The sequence below is a fragment of the Mesitornis unicolor genome, unplaced genomic scaffold (genome assembly GCF_000695765.1).
Source record: "Mesitornis unicolor isolate BGI_N332 unplaced genomic scaffold, ASM69576v1 scaffold9977, whole genome shotgun sequence".
Lineage (NCBI taxonomy): Eukaryota > Metazoa > Chordata > Aves > Mesitornithiformes > Mesitornithidae > Mesitornis > Mesitornis unicolor.
Genome location: NW_010198372.1, coordinates 75,155 through 96,740, shown reverse-complemented (window position 1 = coordinate 96,740; position 21,586 = coordinate 75,155). Strand labels below are relative to the sequence as shown.

The 21,586-nt window shown below is 36.3% G+C and overlaps 1 protein-coding gene across 1 annotated transcript; it reads left to right on the top strand.

Moving 5' to 3' along the window:
• Positions 1-1,724: 1,724 nt before the first annotated feature.
• NCOA3 (nuclear receptor coactivator 3) lies at positions 1,725-21,375 on the top strand. Its single transcript, XM_010189122.1, has 19 exons — positions 1,725-1,813; positions 3,356-3,528; positions 4,328-4,428; positions 5,437-5,611; positions 6,212-6,400; positions 6,646-6,747; positions 7,533-7,673; positions 8,891-9,038; positions 9,947-10,335; positions 10,593-11,473; positions 12,829-12,964; positions 14,540-14,779; positions 16,195-16,321; positions 16,787-16,958; positions 17,752-18,048; positions 19,214-19,318; positions 19,811-20,036; positions 20,249-20,423; positions 21,225-21,375. The coding sequence occupies exons 1-19, from the start codon at positions 1,725-1,727 to the stop codon at positions 21,373-21,375; spliced, it is 4,017 nt and encodes a 1,338-aa protein (XP_010187424.1).
• The last annotated feature ends 211 nt before the right edge of the window (positions 21,376-21,586 follow it).

Genomic DNA, 21,586 nt, shown 5'->3' with positions numbered 1-21,586 from the left:
TCAAAACCTGCCTGGACGCGTTACTCTGCAACCTACTCTAGGTGATCCTGCTCTGACAGGGGGGTTGGACTGGATGATCTTTCGAGGTCCCTTCCAACTCCTAAGATTCTGTGGTTCTGTGTGCGGTGGTGTCAGTTCCGCAGTGATCTCAGGACGCTGCCGAGGCTCTGCGCTCTGGAGGCATAAGACTTGATGAGTCATATGTCCTGTTGAGTGTCGGTTTCGATAATCGACTGCTTTTTGCATGATCATAGCCTGTTTATATAAGCTGCTTTTCAAACTGCTTACTTGTTCAGATGCCTAGTTTTTCATTCAGCTGCTTAATTGAAGAAAATAATATCCCTGCAGTTGTTCTGGCCTACACTGTCATCTAGTGGCGTAACAGTATAATTTCCCTCAACATCAGATAAAGGGGGCACTATAAACGTATTTGGGAGGTTCTTGCACTGGATGGAATATATGATTGAATAGAAGTCTTCAGGCTTGCTCTTCCATCTCTCTGTATGTTGGGTTTTCTCTTATTCGTCCTGGTTTTGTAAAAAATATTTAGATGTACAACTAACTTATCTGTGCAGTCCATGACCAGAGTTAATGGAGTTAGGCATTTTTTTGTAAATGTTAATTTCAAATGTTAGATTATGTTCTACAGTTGATTTCAATGTTATTGTGATGTGCAAACTATATTAGCCTTCCTCTCCTGATGCCTGTCAATTGGGATGAGAACTGGTTATGAACACAAATTGATATTTGCTGAGTGAGACCTTGTGCTTTAGAGAGTTGTCGTTTTACTTCTGAGATTTGTACACGTGCCAGAGTAATCCAGTGTCTGCTCCTCAGTGCTGCCAGAATTATGCTGTTCTGTCTAGCTTTCAAAGGTTTGTAGTGCTGTAAGAAGAATGTTCTTTAAAATTCTCCACCCATAGCTAACATCCTACAATATCAGTATCAGCTATTGCAACCAGCCCCCATGCTGCTTCAGGGAAGTATGTTCTTGTGTGCCTTTGCCCTTTCAGTTTAGACTTTAGGAAGACCTAAAACAGTATTGGGGTTTTTTCCCCACAAAAATCCAATAAGCAAAAAACCCAATCAGTCAAGGTTGGTACATCAGAAGTAATAAACATGCTTCTCTTTTTTAATTTCAATGTCTTATACTGGAAGCACTTAGTTGACTGGGTGCCTTTCTAAGGGAAAGGCTCGTCTACATGTCGAGAAAAAAGCATACAAAAAAGGAAATTTTATTCAACTTCTCTGGATTTTCAGTGTTCTGTTCACCCATCCTTCACTGCCTTAGAGTATCACATGTCTTTTTCTTTAATAATGTCTAACTTTATCCTTGGTATTTAAATATGCTTTGGCATAATATATTAATTTACCACTTTATTTTCAAGTTACCTAAATGTACTACAGTGCAAAACTTTAAACATATCTGTTTGATTCAAGTTAAATGCATTTTTTACATTTATTTTTGCTTACATTCATATAAAGTTTCTTAAATATGTGTTTTGGCAACATACAAAACAGATTTTAATAAAATGGTAACCATTTACTAGTTTTTAATACTAAAAAGACATAGGGATTTCTAGTAAAAATACTGAGTCATAAATCTAGTAAAAATAACTAACTTATGTGGATAAGTCTATATATTTCTGCATTTAAAAAAATATTTTTGGAGGTTCATTCGCAATACTGATTTTATTGCTTTTAGTTGCTGATGCATAGTCAAGATGAGTGGATTAGGAGAAAACTCCTTGGATAGCTTGACCAGTGAGTCAAGGAAGCGCAAGCCATTGCCCTGTGATACACCAGGTGCAAGGTAGGTTTATATGGACTTATCTCATTTTTGTGTTATGAATTATAAAAATATTTTTCAAATTTTCTTGGTAATTTAGAGTAAGTTCTAGCAAGTTGTTTTGTTCAGTTGAAAAATTCTCTAGGCCACCTTCTGTTGTGAAGATACAAAACTTTGCTATTATGTGTAGATATGGCAAAGCTGATGAACTATGCTCTGTAATTGGACTCTTGCAGAAATCCTTATTAGAGTGAACTTAGAAGAATTCACTGTTTGAATCTGTGATTGCAAGGCAAAAGGTGAAAAACTTCTTGCTTCACAGAAATTTCAAAGGCAGCATCTTATGCGTGTAACTGATTTGGCAGGCCTCATTTCAGGTGGTTATGGTCAGCACAGAATACTGCAATAGATTGAACACTTTTTTTGACTTGGTTTCTCCAGACTAGCTCTTTGCAAGTTTATTGCAAATCTTGGCATTCCATGCTGTCTTCCTGCTGCTCACTCAGCTCTGTCAGAGATTATTATCTAGGGGAATCAGTATTCTGTCCCCTCTGACCTCATTGCTTTGCACGTTTAAGGGTTCTGTGTTATCCTTTCATGTTCTTGTCCCTAGAGTATTAAACTTCATTAAATTTGTCTTCAGTTTTGCCACAGTACCAGGTGTGATGTGTACTCATATTCTCCCTTTTTTATACATCCCCACTTTCTCGTGCTAATTCCCTCCATTGTGCAACAGATTGAGTATGAGATCCTCAGATTCTCCCACCCTATCTCAGTATCTCTTTGCGTGTCCTCCATTCCAATTGCTCTTTCCTTTTCTCCACTGTCTGTCCATTCAGGCATTCTGTTTTTCAGTTTGTCATCCTTCATAAGCTTCCTTTATCTTTCAAGCTCCTGCTTTGTGATTTGTTTCTCCAATATTGGTCCATGCAGACTTTCCTAACTCTTTCACTTGATTTCTTTTCAAAGAGTATTCATGCTTTTGATTCTCTCAGTGTGCCCATTATTGCCCCTTCCCTTTCTCTTGAGTCCTCCTTTTCCTACTCTTGGCATGCCCTGTATATGACACTGTTACCTCTGTTGATTTAGGCTGTAGACAGTGTCTTTACTCAGCACACTAATCTATGTAGGAAAAGGAATTTCAGAGAGAGACTTTATCCAGCAACATTACGTTGTCTGGGATTCTGATTTTCTTGGATGTTGGTATGGCATTTTTGTCCTGATGCCTAGAAATTTCTCCAAGGTATCACCTTCTGTAGTCATCTCATTACAATCAAACCAAAGGGATTTCACAGAGTGTTAAAATTCTATTTCATTTGTCTAATAAATGATAAATCTCAAGTAACTTTTAAGGTTAAAATATACTTTATGTATGAGCGTTACAATTTTATAACGGGTAATTGGTATTTTCATTAAATTTAATGATAGAGTAATCACAGGAGGATTTTTTTGATGAGTAAGTTTCTCATATTCTCTTAAGATAAATTTGTACATTAAAGTTCAGAGTGAACACAGCTTTTGTATATGTGATAAGTAAGTACATGAAATGATGTTTTTGGTTCCTAGTCTGACCTGCAGTGGTGAGAAGCGTCGGCGTGAGCAAGAAAGCAAATACATTGAAGAACTGGCTGAACTGATATCTGCTAATCTGAGTGACATTGACAATTTCAATGTCAAACCAGACAAATGTGCTATTTTAAAAGAAACCGTGAGACAGATTCGACAAATAAAAGAGCAAGGTACAGTTCCCTGCTAAGCCAAAATAAATAACTTCATATTCTTGTGATTCCTTTTCCAAAGCAGTAATTACTTGGGAAATTGAGTAGTGTTTTTCACAGTAACAAGTAACTGAGAAAGTTTTCAGACTTTCACTTGAACCAAACCTTTAATATGCCTTAAATAACTAGTGTAATAATTCTGTTTCATTATAGAGTTGAGTATGTGATAAATTTTCCTTAGGATGTTCTACTCCTCTTGTGGTCTACTTAGCCAGCCAGTAAATACCAGAGAACAAATGGTGTGGTTTCTCATTCCACCTTTCCCTGCAATCAATTTATTGATGATATTTTGTTTCTTAAAATATGATTTTATTATACAAACACGCATATGTATTCATCAATACACACACATAGGCATCCATACATTAACGTGAGCCAAAGCCTTTTTATAGAACAATGGTGATGACATCTGAAAACTGTGACCAATGATAACGAGATGATCAAAATAAAACCAGAAGGAAGAGATATGTATAATGAGTGTGTTTAATGGCCACTCCCAAAAGCAGCAGAAATATTGTTCACAAAACAACTTGATTCAACTTTAACTCTCAAGTCAATTCATGTAAGCAAAGAGTTTGACTTTACATAGCTATGACATTTTTTCTGATATTAGGCAACTTAGAATATGTGGAACTTCCCCTCTTATTTGTAGGGTTTTTTTTGCTTTTATTGACATGCTTCCTAGAATCTGGCTTGTAATATTAAAATGCGGTCTTCATATGAAATACTGCTTTACCAAAATTTATCTTTTGGGTTTCAGGAAAAGCAGTTTCTAATGATGATGATGTTCAGAAAGCTGATGTATCCTCTACAGGTCAAGGAGTTATTGATAAGGATTCACTGGGACCTCTTTTATTACAGGCAAGTACAAATTAGTCCCTAGCAAATCCCTATGGAAACATATACTTTTAAGGCAGGTGAAAATATTACAATAAAGCCTGCAATCCTATAGTTAAAAATAGTATGCAAGAGCTATACAGAACTATGTTTGAAAGGGACAGGAATAAAATCTATAGTGTTTTCCTTACTATGCTGAAATTCTCTGTAGAAGGAAATAGAAGAATAGCATTTGACTTTTTCTCATATATTCATGCTTTACTTTTTCCAGCAGTCATGAGCAAATTACGTCTAAAGCAGTGCTTAGTAATACGAGGAATATCTCGCTTTTTTTAGGGGATAGCATTAAAATTAATGGATGAAGTTTTGCAAAGACTATAGGTTTATGATGTGTATTGGAGTTTGTGCTTCTAAATTGTGAAACATTTTAAACAAATGTTGCCATCAAATAAAATAACCAAAGAATAATTGCAAAAAAGTTACATAGCAGATACTTTTTATTTATGCCTAGAAAACCAATCTCACATGTACAAGTACATTAGAAGGCACTTTTGAAACTTAAGTGTTTTACACAGATATTGAATTTTTCTTTAATTTCAGAAAATATAGTATATTAAAGAGATGAATAGACCCTATTCTCTTATCCTGTCACTCTCTGGTGGAAATGTCTTCATGTTCATGTCTTACTACTTGCTTCTACTGAGTTTCTTCTAGTTTCAGTTTGCCAGCTATTGAAATAATGGTACAAATTCATTATCTTGTGTTCAAATAAAGCAAGAATGAAACAAGAAGGCTGGTTACCACTGTGAAAGAGTTCAGTGAAATAACAAATGAGCAGATTAATCTTTAATATTGAAATAATTCTCCAGACACAATTTTCCTCAGAGAAAAGTTTAAAACTTCAGTTTTAACCTTGAAAAGAGATGCATGTATTGTAACTTGACATTTATCACCCACATATTTTTTTAAACTAAATTATGTTCAGAATTAGGCAGTATGTCTTATATGATATGTTGTCATGTTAATATTTAGGCATTGGACGGTTTCCTGTTTGTTGTAAATCGAGATGGGAACATAGTATTTGTGTCAGAAAACGTCACACAGTATCTGCAATATAAACAAGAAGACTTGGTTAATACAAGTGTGTATGGTATCTTGCATGAAGAGGACCGGAAAGACTTTCTTAAAAACTTACCTAAATCTTCAGGTAATAAAAGCTGACTTACTACACTGTTACTAGGCTCTTTGGAAACAATCAATCAGAGAAGAAAAAAACACCTTGTAATGGTTAACCTTTCAAAACAAATTACTTATACCAAGAATATTTGACTATAGAAGTATGTTGATCTTGAAAAATACTACTGTTTTCTTACTGAAGCACACCACCGGAAATATCCACCGGAAATATTATAAAATATAAAAATATTTCCACCAGAAATGGTGGAAATTCCCACTGTACTTTAGCCTTTGCAGTACGTTTACCTGTAACTTAAAACAAGGATACTGAAGGAACACGTTGCTTAAAGACACAAGACTAGCTGGGAGAGCTGCTTGTTTTTTAAATATGTGAATGATTTTTCAGATCTTGTTCAAGTGACTGAAGGTGTCATGTAAGGTAAAGAGTTTATTTTACTTGATTCTCAGTACTACTTTTCCCAAGGTATAAAACTGATGGTATATTAAAAAGGCATCTTAAAATATTCTTTGATCTTTGTAATCTAGGAACAAGGTATCTAAATTAAGAAAAATCAAATATGAATTTATTTTATCTGAAAAACTTTATCTATTTTTACTGTCTTCTTTCAAGTCAATGGAGTTGCTTGGACCAATGAAACACCGAGGCAGAAGAGTCATACATTCAATTGCCGGATGATGGTGAAAACCTCTCATGATCTTTTGGAAGATGTAGGCAGCCACCAGGATACACGTCAAAGATATGAAACAATGCAGTGCTTTGCTTTATCTCAGCCAAGAGCTATGATGGAAGAGGGGGAAGGTAGGAAATTATGTGGAGTTACTGTGCACAAAAGAAATCTCCAAGTAAAGCTTTTTGGTATTTGGTATGTGTTACGAAGTCTGTAGCTTCTGCGATCCATTTTGAAGTAGGTAGGAACAGAATGCAAAAACTTAAAATTTGAATTGTTCATACTTCCATTTTAACAATGAGGGATTCTTCAGCTATTTTATTAGATGCTCTAACGGGAGAGAAATTAAAGAAGAAACACTTTTTTTTAAATACAGATTTGCAGTCCTGTATGATTTGTGTGGCACGTCGTATCACAACTGCAGAAAGGGTATTTCCAACAAATCCAGAGAGCTTTATTACAAGACATGATCTTTCAGGTGAGAAATGTACCCAACATGGAGGTATGAATCTTTTTTTTGTCTGTGTGCTCTTGTTTGAAATAAATGAAGTATGTAAAGAAATCATGTATCTGTAGTGACTAGCAGAATTCATACTGAGAATTCCAGACTGGTTTTTGCAATATATCTCTGTTGACAGTGGGGTATAGTAACAACTACGGGATGCATTTTCTGTCACTATGCTGGTATGCTATTGTTTAGCAGCTTGGTATAAAGCATTACTTGTGTTTTAACTTGGCAGCATTTCAAATGGTTGTCATTGTACTTTACATATAAGTTATATTTTAAATCTTAACTGAAGCTAATGAAAGTTTTAAAAAATGCTTTTATTTTTCTACAGTACGTGAGCTAATGTTTAAAGTGTTTTATGCTGCTTAAACTGAAATACTTATATAATTTGGATGAGGCTTTTTCAGATGCCAGTTTATGTTTATGATGTTCATTTGTGGATGTAGTTGGTCAGTATTCTTGAAAATTTTACTGTATATAAATCCCCTGGGTGGCTGTAACCAGAGACTAAAGTTACTGTTTTCTCAAGTTCTGGGTGCTTAACTTCCTCATATTCAGTTCTCTAAATCCCTTTGAATGTTGATGTTTTAATAAGGAGCATCATATTCTCACATGGCAGATAGTTCTTATATGTAATACTGAAAGTTTTGTGTTAGGCTGTTGAACAATTAAAATTCTGAAATGTACCATATTTATACAAAAGGATTTGCATTGTTGTAAAGAGTTTAACTTGTGTATTTTCTTTCCTGTTACAGGCAAACTTGTCAACATTGACACAAACTCATTACGGTCTTCCATGAGACCTGGCTTTGAAGATATAATTCGTCGGTGTATTCAAAGGTTCCTATGCCATAATGATGGACAGTCATGGTCCAACAAACGCCACTATCATGAAGGTAAAAAACTTAGCAATGTTGGTCGTACTGCTTCTGCTAGTGGCGGCATTTCTTTTTCTGAAAAACAAAAATGCTTAATTCTGCCTGTGTTCATTTTTCGTAGTTTTTGTTAGTGTTAATTGCTGTGACTTATATTTGCAGCTGAAGGAGAATGACCTCTTGAGAAACAGGAATCTGTTGGAAGTTAGTTGTTTTTTCTAATATGTCTCCTGACAATTTCCATGGAAAATATCAGATACATGATCTGGGAGCCTGAAGTAATTTGTTTTTCTTCAAATAGATATAGCGATGACAACGACAGCTACGTTTCTGTGATAACATGTAATCCTTAATTATCATTAGCTTGTTACCTTTGTTTAACATTAGTTTGACTTTTTTTTAATTCATCCTTTTGTTAAAGAATAGTTCTCTAAAAGTGGTAACAGTGGTGTTGATACCTTTTTCTTATTCAAGACATAAGGGTTCAAAATATTTTCAGTGTTCCAGTCTCATGTATTTTGTAATGCTAATTTGATAACCTTGACAGGTAAATTAAGGACAGTCACTGTCTTCAATGAGAAAGATTACATCTTCTAAGTTTTCTAAACTCTAGTCTTTTGGAAGGATTCACAAAGTAATTCAAGTAGAGGGAACATTAAATGAAGAGAAACTCATACCGGAATAAAATGGAGTTTTGATTACATTGGAAGTTCTTTTACTTTACTTATTTACTATATAAATCCTAAATTAACAAATTTGGAACTCAGATTAAAAGCAATGGTTTCCACCATTTTTGATTGAAATAAAACTTCTAAACTTAAAAATACTTCATCTGAAGGCTTCTAATTTTAATTTTGATTCTATATTAATTACCTGTATATTTTAGTGCAATTAATATATGTGTGGATTAGTCCTTCTCCCCAAGGAGAAGCCATGGAAACCTACTGACCTAGCCTTGGAAATCTGTTAATAGATATGGAACATTGCCAGCTGTGCATGGTGAGCACAAAATACTGCAGCATCAAAATAATCTTGTTTGCTTTTTTCTTCCCTTCACTAATTTAGGAAAAAATGTGAAATACTTTCTTTTTCTGAATATCTATCTTGGGTATGGTTTGTTTTTTTAAAAAAATATTTTTTTTTAAATCTTCAGTAAATGAAGGGTATTGTGTTAAAAATCTGTAGAGTGCGTATTTAAAATTCTTAATATGAACTATATTTGTGTGTTTCCTTTACAGCTTATACACAAGGTCATGCTGAAACACCACTGTATCGGTTTTCTTTAGCGGATGGTACTATAGTGACAGCGCAAACAAAGAGTAAACTGTTTAGAAATCCTGTAACTAATGACCGCCATGGATTTGTTTCTACTCACTTTCTTCAAAGGTGAAATCAGTGGTATCTGTTTGTCATTTAAGTGTCATACCCTTTAAAAATGTATCTGACCTTGAAGATATCTGAAAAAAATAGCATACCAAAATACTTTATCTGATTAAAAGTGAAATGGAGGGGAAATAACATGGGAAGAAGAGTTGCATAGCATACAGATAAATGTGTCACCCTAACACTGACACTCCCAGCTTAAATGTGTGGCAGAAAGACAGTCGTAGTCAAAAGAAATGTTTTTCCTCAGTACCTGCATGGAGCCTGTATTAGGTATTCAAAATTCTTTTGAGTTAACATTTATAACAATGAAACACTGAAAATAGAAATGCTCAGTTATCTTGCTCTTTTCAATTACAGACCAATTAAAAAGACAACAAAACCCCCTCAGATGCATCATTGATGACTCGGTTAAATGTACCTTAAATAGCACTTCCTGTGACCTGTTCTTGTTGATTCCAAGAATAATTGAAATGCCACTCTGAAGGGAATCTGTCTGCTTCAGGCATTTAAGTGCTGCAGATGCTGAAAAATGAGTAGTTGAGATTGTTCAGGGCATCTTTAATGTGCAGAATAGAATGGTGTCATGCGTTGACTCAGGGAGGGAGTAAAAGAAGGAAGATGTTTAAACTGATAAATCTGACTAATGACTGTTGATGAAAGGTTTTTGAAGGGGTGATACTGTGTGTACTTATAACTCAAATCCCCTAAAGGACTAAGCGTTTCTGTAATGAATGAATAAGTGGCATGACTTAGTTCTGCTTTTGTGAAAGCTTGAATTCTCACTGCCCTTTTTGAAAAAATATTTGGAAAATTATTTAATAATGTTATTCTGTCTTTGTAGCACTTGATTCCAAATAACGTTTTAATTTGTTTTCTTGGGGTGTCTGGGGATGTTGTTGAACTTACAGAGAACAAAATGGATATCGGCCAAATCCTAATTCAGTTGGGCAAAACATCAGAACACCTGTGGCTGGAAACACAAGTTCTGTTGGTGGTCTTATGAACATGTCACCTGGGCAAGGCATGCCAATGCAGAACAGGAACTATGGTATGGGAGATCCCAATGCAGTGGGTCAGCTCAGCGGCACTCGATACGGAGGCCCTGGTAATATGGGTCCAGTGAACTCTGGAGCTGGAATGCAGTCTTCTGCTTATCAGAACAACAGTTATGGGTTAAACATAAGTAGCCCACCACATGGTAGTCCTGGCTTAACATCCAACCATCAAAATCTAATGATATCTCCTAGGAATCGAGGAAGTCCAAAAATGAGTTCACATCAGTTTTCTCCAGTTACAGGTATTTTATTTTTGCTATAAGCTTTTTTTTTCCCCCGAGCTTATCTTCCCTCACTTTTATCTGAATTCCATTCTTCATCCTTTTTAACAGTTCTGTATGACCTTGTATGTGTTACTTAGATGTAGTATACCTAATTTAATGGTAAAAATGTCTTTTAAAAAATTCACTCAACGTGGCAGTCATATATAATCCAAAGGAAAAGTAGATACTGACAGTACTGTAGTTATAATAAGTTTGATCTCTGTCATTTGATACAGGTGTGCACTCTCCAATGGGATCTGCCAGCAATACCAGCAACAGCAGTTTCTCTAGCAGTTCTCTTAGTGCTCTTCAAGCCATTAGTGAGGGTGTTGGAACTTCCCTTTTATCAACACTTTCTTCACCGAGTCCAAAATTGGATAATTCCCCAAGCATGAGCATAGCTCAGCAAAGTAAAACGAGTACCCAGGACTCCAAAAGCCCTTCTGGTTTGTACTGTGAACAGAACCAAGTGGAAAGTTCCGTCTGCCAGTCAAACAGCAGGGATCTCCTTAGTGAAAAAGAGAGTAAAGAGGGAAATCTGGAGCCATCTGAAAGTCAGAGAGGACCATCTGAAAGCAAAGGGCATAAAAAACTGCTTCAGCTACTCACGTGCTCCTCAGATGAAAGAGGACATTCTACAGCAGCAAACTCACCTTTAGACTCAAATTGTAAAGAATCTTCTACCAACGTTACCAGTCCTTCAGGAGTTTCCTCATCGACATCTGGAGGGGTATCTTCCTCCTCAAATGTGCACGGGTCGCTCCTGCAAGAGAAGCACAGGATTTTACATAAATTGTTGCAGAATGGTAATTCTCCTGCAGAGGTAGCCAAGATCACAGCTGAAGCTACTGGTAAAGACACGTATCATGATGCTAGTAATACAGGCCCCTGTGGAGAAGTCACTGTCAAACAGGAACAACTGAGCCCAAAGAAGAAGGAAAACAATGCTTTACTAAGATACCTGTTAGATAAAGATGATGTTAAGGACCCGCTTTCCAAAGAGTTGAAGCCTAAAGTAGAAAGTGTGGATAATAAAATGGGACAATGCAGTAGTTCTACAATTCCTACTTCTAGTCAAGAAAAAGAGATGAAAATAAAAACGGAGCCAGTGGAGGAGGTACAGTATAATGTAACATGATGGTAGTGAACAAACCGGTGCTTTCTTAATACAATGAATGGCTAAATATAGATCACTCTTTTTAGTGTGCATGTGTAAACATTTCTAAGAAAGGTCTGTGCAAATGGTGTGAAACTGTGTGCTCAGGTTTTATTGTAGCTGAAAAAGCACAAATTGAACTACAGGTTATGCGTATAAACAAGTGTGCTGTACTGAAGTCCTGGACTCATGTTATCTTTAAGTTATGCTGTGGCTAATGTAGCATATATTTACAAATTATTCCTTAAAATCAGACCTTTAATATCTGCCATTTCACATAGCACACATTTATTTTTATGGCTTATTAGGAAATAGAGCTGTAACTGCCTCTGTAATTAGTTGGCAATACAATAGCAAAAGGTAAAACATGATTTTGTTTTGAAAATACAATACACAAAAATGTGCAATACTTAAAATAGCTATTGATTGTTCATAGTTTGTTCATTGGTTTTAGCACTCTTTTTTCCCTTAAATGAGGGAAATGTTGCTCCAAATATATATATTTTTTCAGCATTCAAATAAATACATATGTATTTATTTGTTTCAATCTAGAGTTGAAATTCCAAGAAATGTCATGGTAAACCATGGAACAACTCTCCTGCAAGCAGCAGTACACTTGTTAGGGACAGATGTTTGTAAAAGTATAAAGTGTACATAATATTTCTTTTGTGTTTAGTTCCTAAATCATATTTGGAACTGCGTCAAAGTAAACAACACTGGTCAGTACGGCAGAGTCTACTGAAAACATGTTTATATCTTAGAAGTTGAATTTCCAAGTCAGTAATAATTATGTAAATAAAAATTATTGCACTATTTTTGTCTTAGCTAATGGCTGGCTATAAATGAAACACCTTCTAACATTTTTTGAGTACCTTTTACAGAAAAGTCACTAACAACTGTGTAATAGTACCCAGTGCATGTGTTGTTGTGTTTACCATTGATCAAATTTGGCTTTTTATGTATTACAACTATGTTTTTTATGGCCGGAAGGTACATATTCTTGACATTGCTTGCTCTTATTACTGTTTTTATCTTTATAATTTGTAATGACTGTAATGTTTATATTCAAAGGTGCTTCTCGTTTTACTTATGTGTACCTCCAGTATCCCCTAATTCTCAAAGTTAGCCAAGCAAAATACTCTAAAAAACTTTAGTTAAATGATATTTGAAGTTGTTTGGATATAAAAAGATAGGTCAAGGTATTGTCAGCGATCTAGTTTCCCAGTTATATCTTTTGAGATTAGCGAGCAGCTAAATAAAAGATGGATAGCCATATGATAGTAAATAACCTTGGTATTTTATTGCATCTTTTTCAGATGAGTGGAGACTTGGATAATTTGGATGCAATTCTAGGTGATCTGACTAGTTCAGAGTTTTACAATAATGCTATGTCTGCAAATGGAAATAACCTTGGAGCAAAACAAGCATTATTTCAAGGAAATGCCCTATTGGGTAAGGAATTTCAACAAATATCACTTTGGTTTTAAAATTAGGGTCGTCATCTTACCTGATATAAACATAGTGCATCCTCCAGTCCTTAGAGAATGCTTTCTTGAGCTCCTGTATCTTCAAGGGCAAATGTAATGCAAAATGGCTAATTATGCTTTCACAGGCTGTTTTATACATTGTTAGCTGTCTTGACAGTACTCATCTACTATATACACAATGAATAATGTTAACTTCAGTTCCTCATTTTATGGTGTCTTCTGAGTTTATCTCTAACGTAGATTTCTCAGAGACAAGACATCAGGAAGAATGTTTTGTGACTTTTAAATTGAGAATTTTTGTTCGTTACAGGTGACCAGAGAAATCATATGGGATTGGTGGCAAGCTTTTGATTTCCCACTTAGTCTATGCAAAAACATCTTAGGACCTGCAAATTGTAATCAGTACTCCACCTCGATTTGCTCAGTAGGAAGCTGAGTGGGAGGGAAAGATAACCTTGCTAATAGACCAGCGTCATTATAGTTGTCACTTCCTTTTACAGTGTTCATAATCTCTTGATTATGTAGGGCAATAGATTGCTGATGTAACCTAAGGAGGTGAAACATGGGTAATGAAAAATGTAAAAATGGGTACAAGTACATGTAAGGCCACTGATACTGTTGGCAGAACTTAAATTAAAATTAACATTTTTATGTCAAGGCCCAGGGAACTAACTGGTCCTAACTGTGTTCTCAAAATGTGATTTCTGTAGTGAGAATGTAAGCAAAATGACTATTCCTGGCTTGTTTGAGGTCAACTACATGTGCACATAAATAGGTCAGACTTATTTATTTAAGTCATTAATAGTACTTTCTGTTTAAAATGTACAGTTGCATGCATCTTTCAATTCTTTAACAGGTATGAGGAGTCCCCAGTCTGTGCAGCCCACCCGCCCACCTTTCAACAGAGCCATGTCTTTAGACAGCCCTGTGGGCTCAAGTGCTCCAGTGAGGAATGTCAATGCATTCTCCATGTTACAAAAGCAAAACTTGATGGGTGGAAGTCCAAGAATGATTGAAAACCAGGAAAATTTTGGAGCAAATCTGGGTTTGTTGACTGTGTACAAATATAATAGATCTCATTGTACAGCAAAAAGCTTTTATGTAAAAAATGTTGCAAGATTATAATATGAAGTCTGGTTAATACTTTTTAATTATTATCCCTAGCTAAAATTAGAAGAACGTAACTGTTTACCATCTGTTATTACCAGTATTTTACTTTTGTTTAGTAGTTAAACTATTTTTTGCTATTTCTAGTTTTGAATTTAACATGTTTTTGATAAATAGAAGGAAGAACAGGTCACAATGGCAGTCAGTCATTAATATTTTTAAGTATATTTATATTAATATAGTTGTTTGATGATTTAGAACTTGGCATGGTAAGCTTTAGTTGCTTTTGCAGGAATTCAGTGAATTGCTCTGTCCATTGGCATGTGTCCTTGTTAGTAAAGCAAACAAAAAAAGCCATAAAAGTAATTCTAAACCCAAAATGTGTAATGTATTCTAGATGATGAAATATTGTATTTTCTGCTCTTCATTATAGTAAGTGCACCCAACAGAAACGTAGCGATGAATCAGCATCACTCAGGAGACTGGGGTTTGCCAAACTCCAAGATGAACAGGTTGGAAACTCCCAGTTCTGCTTCGATGCTGAGACCAGGACCTGAGTTCAACACGGCCCTTCCCAGACCCACGGTGGGTGGCTCCATGGCTGGGCTGCCCGTTCGCTCCAATAGCATACCTGGTACCAGGCCAACGCTCCAGCAGCAAATGGTTCACATGAGTAAGTTCTTTACTTTTTATTGTCTTGCTCAGCACAATCTCACTGTTTTCTTAGTAAGCATTGATCATCAGAATCTCTTAAGTTTTGGTGGAATACTAGCTTTTCATCCAAAGGCTTTTTGAGGTAAAGACTCTTACTGTTCCCTGACTGGGACAGTTGATTACTTTTTGGTGTTCTTTTGTTTTCTTCTGTGTGTTTCATACACAGGTAATCCATGCTGAGTCTCCAGACTTTTGAGTGATAATTTCTGTGTATTTCTTTAATGCAGTACTTCACTGTAAATTCCAGAAACTAAATGCCATTATGATTATATATAAAGATACTAGTATTCTGATTAATTTCTTTAAATTAATTTAATCCATTATACTTGATATGGTTTGGGGGTTTCTTTTGCTGTTAACTTATTGGTAATCAGGGTGTTTTAAAGCTTTTCCTTAGTATTTCAAAATTATTCTCACATAGAATATCCAAATTTCATATAAAACCACATTGCAAATACAGGTTCTCTTTTAAGTATTCATGTTGACATGGGAGAAAATAAGCTGCATGTCTAAAATATGAAGAGTGTCTTAAAACCTGTGGTTTATTTGTGTTCTATATCTCCAACAAAGGCTTAGCCTAGAGCTGAAATTGTACTGTCTAATGTGCTAATCCCAGCATGTCAAAAAAGGACTAAAAAAAGACAGTGCCATTCCTTTTTTTCTTTCTTTTTTAATTTAATCATTGAAGGCTACCAGGGCTGTTAGCAGTTCTCTTAGAACTACTGTTTCAATGTGACATGTGGATAAGGCTAAACCAGGAAGAAATATGTGCAGTGCTGATTTAGTCAGAGTTCATCACCCAAGCTTCCTAGAAATCGTTATTGCTAGGTGATTCCTACAAATATTGGAAAATACTGGGAGGACACAAACTCTCCTATGTGTAGTGCTGTATGTCTGTGAATAGGCAGAAGGAAAGCTATACTCCCAAAGAGCAAAATGCTGTTATGTACCTTGTTTCTTTTGATTTTTGCCCAGTTTTGGTATTTAAAATGCCAAATGTTGTTGATGTCACTACAACAACATATATTTGCTCATACCCAGATTTCACTGGCCAGAAAACGAATTTTAGTTTGCATGTAAAGTTGCTGTTATCTGTTAAGTTCCTATTTTAGGGGCTTAAGGATTAGAAATAGCAATTCTGCTCTAACAGGGTAGCAGCTTTAGATCAGTGTAATATTTAAATCTGTGATCTGTTATATTTCTGTAATTATCTTGAGTGTGAGTTTGTGTGTATACACTTTAAAACATGTTAATGGAAAGCTCATGAAGCTGCTCGACAATTTGTGTGATCATCCACCATGCTTTATGTGAACACTGGGAGAGCAAGATGACACCTTTTGTTTTTAAAAACCACACAAATGTTTTACCTCGCAGGGCCAAATGAGATAAACATTGGCATGGGAGGGAATCCATATGGCCAGCCAGGACCATCTAACCAACCAGGATCATGGGCTGACAACATGCTGTCCATGGAGCAAGCATCACGGGGTTCACAAAGCAGGTAGAAATGGGGAAAGTTTTAAGATTAAGTTAAATACACCTGGTCACTGTTTGTCAGAAGAATTTAAGACCTGGGAAAAAAAAAAGAATGTAGCATATACAGTGGGGATAACAGATTAGTGTCTGAATCGGTTTCCTGTTCTGCTGATGCTATGACACTTAACCCAGCCATTGCTAACAAAATCAATCAGCCCTTGAGTTGGGAGGCATGGAGAAATGAGGTGAGAAAATCCAGAATCATGTCTCTGTGGCACATGTAGGAGCCAGGAGAAAGCAGAATTTACATGTGTTCAAGGATAGCTGGCAGTTGAGCAGCTATTTTACGACCTTAATTTGGGACTTAAATTCTTAGGTCTTACTTGGGTCTTCTGGGTGATTATAGTACTTAATAATCTCCAAGTCAATGAATTCTATAAAAACTATGTATATGCCTTTATAATCCATAATAGTTGTAATGTCTTTATAGACAATTAGTTAGAAACTCTTTGGATGACCTCTTATGTCCGGCACCAAATATGGAAGGCCAGAATGATGAAAGGGCACTTTTGGATCAGCTGCACACACTGCTGAGTAATACGGATGTCACAAGTCTGGAAGAAATTGACAGAGCATTAGGAATTCCTGATCTTGTAAACCAAGTAAGTAAACACAGATTTGGGGCACTTATTTTCAAAAAACCTTTATTATTTTGTTACTTGAAAAGAAAATGAAGAGGCCACCTCACTCATTCTGTCTCCTCACTTCCTTATCCTCATTTTCCTAAATCTGCCTTTGAAAGCATCTACATTCAGTAGTGGTTTGCATTGGAACAGCTCAGTATTGATTAAATTTCTTGTGTATTACAAAAACATAAAATGGCATCTTCTTACCTAAGTTTCTGGTAATGGGCCTTTGTATATGGGGTGTGTGTGTGTAAATAATTATAATTCTATAAGCAGAGAATTGTGTTGAGTTTCTTAATTATAACTATTGTCAACTGAGCTTGGGTTGTGAAATACTTGACTGGCAGTGGCATATTAGTGAGTAGGACACTTCCATCTCCTCCAGTTCCAGCTTGAATTTGCCTGGCTAGCAGATAGGAAATTCTATCAATAATTTGGAATTTGCTAAAAAAAGAAAACAACAACCAAAAACCACAAAATCACACTGTCATTTGTACACATAGCAGTTTAAAAGTGCAGAAAGGCTTGAATAATGATGCTGGTCTGCCTGTGCAAATGTGCAGCAGAAGTGATTTTTTATAAAAATTACTATTATTAATAACTTTAGCTATTTCATTTGTATGTAGGCAAAACTAATAGTTATCTGTTCATGCTGTGTTCTACCCAAGAAACTACTGGTGGTTGTACGTGGCACTAGCTTTATTGTTTCTGTAGGAATTCGTACTTAAAGAATATACTGCTAGTGAAAACACTTCTGTATCTGTTGAAGGGACAAGCTTTGGAACCCAAACAAGATGCATTTCAAGGTCAGGAATCTTCAGTTATGATTGACCAGAAGCCGTCATTGTATGGCCAGCCCTATCAAGGGCAAGGGGCAGCAATGCCAGGAGGTTTTAGTAACATTCAGGGACAACAGCCATCCTTTAATTCAGTGATGAATCAGATGAGCCAACAGAGCAATTTTCCACTTCAGAGTATGCATCCTAGAGCAAACGTGATGAGACCTCGAACCAGTACACCAAAGCAGCTCCGCATGCAGCTCCAGCAGAGGCTTCAGGGCCAGCAGGTAATCTTTTGCTCCTGCCTTTACACTTTCTTCTTGTTTTAAATGGAATAAAGTGCCCCTTGAATTGTGTTGCTTCATGAATGTGAAAATTGATATTACAGCAGATGACTGAAAAGACAGATCTTTGATTTTGGTAGTGCCTTTCACACTGACTGCCTAATGGCTCTAAAACTGAAAGTACTTTTATTAGGACAAGTGTTTCTCCTTCATCAGTCTCCGTAGCTACAGACTGGACTGGTTCCTGCAGCATACAACATTATTGTTACTTAAACCAGTACTTTTGTACTGCAGGGCTCTGGGCGATCTCTTCATCCATGTTAAGATTTAGTATTTTTTCTGAATCTCACTGTTATAATTAAATAGGCAGCTGCATTTCTCCTGCAAATCAAATGTTACTACTTTTTGAGTATGTTTTCTAACTAACGAAATAGTTACTTAGCTTAGTAACTTAGTAAGTTAGTAAGTAAGTTAGTTAGCTTACTGAAATAGGGGTTTGCTTTCCATTTATTGATTTGATGTAATTTTAGGTATTTTCTTAGGATGAAAGGTGAGGGAGTAGATACAGCCATGCAGATCTTAACACTGGGTTGAAGGCACTACTTAAAAAAAAAATTGCTGCATGATTTCAGCACTGAATTCACCATGTGAAAATGCAGTCCTGATATAAAATACAATGTACAAATAAAACAGAAAACTGAGGTAGTGCTGTGTGACAGGGAACAGCAGTGTTTAATCCTCAGGAAATACCATGTTCTCTCTTGGTGGTTCTGTGACACTAATTCCATCTATGTGAGTTTGGGGTTTGTGATGGAGAGGGAAGGAGACACAAATTTATTATTTTAGCCAAAGCCTAGTATTTACACCCTTCTTCCCATTTGGAACAAATGGATAGTCTGCTACATATTTATTCTTAAAAAGTGCTGATTTCAAGGGAAGCAAAAAAAAAGGCCAGTTACTGCTGCACTGTTTGGGGCATTTTTGGTTTTTGTGTATGTTTGAGTACTTAACCAGATAATTTGGTACTTCAGGTACATCAAAGGCAAAAATTAACGATTGCACTTAATGGATTCAAGAGGATATAAAGAATGTTTTTTGGAGGACATGCTATTACTTTGTTCAGATACTGGTATTTTCAAGCTAATAGTACTAAAATGTCTTTTCCAAGTTTATGAATCAGACCCGTCAAGCACTTGAAATGAAAATGGAAAATCCAGTCAGTGGCAATACCTCAGTGATGAGACCAGTTATGCAGCCACAGGTGGGGTCACAGGTAAGTGATTACACTAGCCCTGTAAGACATAATTTTTAAATAAACAGACATGTAAAAGATATGTTTAGAATCTGGACCTTCTTTCATGGCTCCACAGCTTTCCTTTTTGTTGTTTTTGGGTTTTTTGTTATCGTTGTTGTTGTTGTTGTTCCTGTACAATTAAAAAAATGTGGGGTTTTTTACCTCATTTTATTAATCAGATTTCGGAGAGATTTGGTCATGCCATCAATACAGTGTGCCGATAGCCTTTTCCATGTAGGCTATAATAATAATAACAATCTACTTTATCATCTGTCCAACACTAATGACAACTTAATGAAAACCTTTTTCTGGTATTTTGATGTGTTTTGTACTGGCTGTGGGTTTTCTTACCTTTCTGTTGTGGCAATGGATGTGCTGGGTTGTAGAGTTAGAGTGTAGATGGTTTGATTGACACGATTTCATTTGTAAAAGTGTTTTCTAATATAAATTTTTCTTTTCTGTGGGTGATAGCAGCAAGATTTTCTTAATGCTCAAATGGTGGCTCAGCGTAACAGGGAGCTAATAAGTCATCATTTTAGACAACAGAGAATGGCAATGATGATGCAGCAGCAACAGCAACCTCAGGCCTTCAGTCCACCACCAAATGTGACTGCCTCAGGAAGCATGGATAGTGCTTTGACAGGCCCTCCAATGGCTCAAGTTCCTCCACAGCAGTTTCCATATCTACCTAATTATGGTACTAGTGCTAACACGATTTTTTGTCTGGCGTTCTTTTCCCTGTCTTCATTTATTATTAATCCAAATTACCTAAACACTGATAATTCTGAAAAATTTAAAATGCTTTTACCAAAAAAAGGATGACTTTTCCCCCTTCCTATCTTTGCAAGAAGATAAACTGAAAGTCCTAGGTGATAACTCAAGTATATTGTCTGTCCTTTGCCTTTTCAGGAATAAGCCAACAACCTGATCCTGCATTTAGCAGAGTATCAAGCCCTCCCAACCCAATGATGTCATCAAGAATTGGACCCTCCCAGAATCCGATGATGCAGCATCCTCAGACAGCAACAATGTACCAGTCCCCTGAGATGAAGGGCTGGCCGTCGGGAAGCATGGCCAGGAGCAGGTGAGTTTCAGTTATACCCTATAGCTCAAAAACTGTAATTTTGTCAAAAGTAGAAGCTATGTGAAATAGCTTGTAGTAGGAAAATTACTTGGAAGAGGGAAAAATAATTTTCTCTCTAGTGTCTGTATTGCTCTTGATCCTGCTCTGGTGTAGGAATAGATTGATTAAATGTATCTTATGCTTAGGCCTCTGCAATCTTTGTAACTGGAAACAACATTCAGTCTTTGAATATTGAAAATTCTTTTAGTTATTTAACCTGAGGGGAAATACAAAAGTTCAGAATAGTATCACAATGGATGGTAAAGTCCTAACAGATACCTCCAAATAGATTACGAGAGGCAATGCATAGGTGTGCTTGGTACAAGGGATAGGACAAGGGGTAATGGCTTTAAACTGAAAGAGGGCAGATGTAGATCAGATAGGAAGAAGAAATTCTTCTCTCTGGTGGTCGTGAGGCACTGGAACAGGTTGCCCAGAGAAGCTGTAGGTGCTCCCTTCGAAGTGTTCAAGGATAGGCTGGATGGGGCTTTGAGCAACCTAGTCTAGGGGAAGGTGTCCATTCCCAATTCATTCTGTGAGACATCTGTGCATATCTAAAAATTCAGAATTCCTTCTGGAAGGGAAATTTGTTTCTCCATTAAACAGGTATGAGGTAGAAACAAGTACGTGTAAAAATAGTTTTACACTTCTGGTGACTACATAGTTCTTATCTTTCACGTGTTGAGAGCTGGTACAGGGAAGGCAACGTATCAATGTGTCAGCCTCTTGGAAAGTAATTTTATTTGTCTTTTTGTGCTTCAGTTCTTTCCCACAGCAGCAGTTCAGCCATCAAGGTAATCCAGCAGCATACAGCATGATGCACATGAATGGCAGCAGTGGCCATATTGGACAGATGAATATTAACACCATGTCAGGGATGCCTATGGGTCCAGACCAGGTAACTTGTACCTAAAGACTGATTACACATACACAATCTGCTTATTCTTTTCCTTTTGAGTGCAGTTTGCCTCCAGCCATTCCTCTGGCACAATCCTGTTCTCAGTTATCCTGTTTGTATTTACATCTGTGGACCTACCATTTGTGTCCCAAAAATACCTTATTTTTGATATTTAAATCAAATCCATGATGAACCCAATCCATATGCTGTGATTAGCTGCTGACTT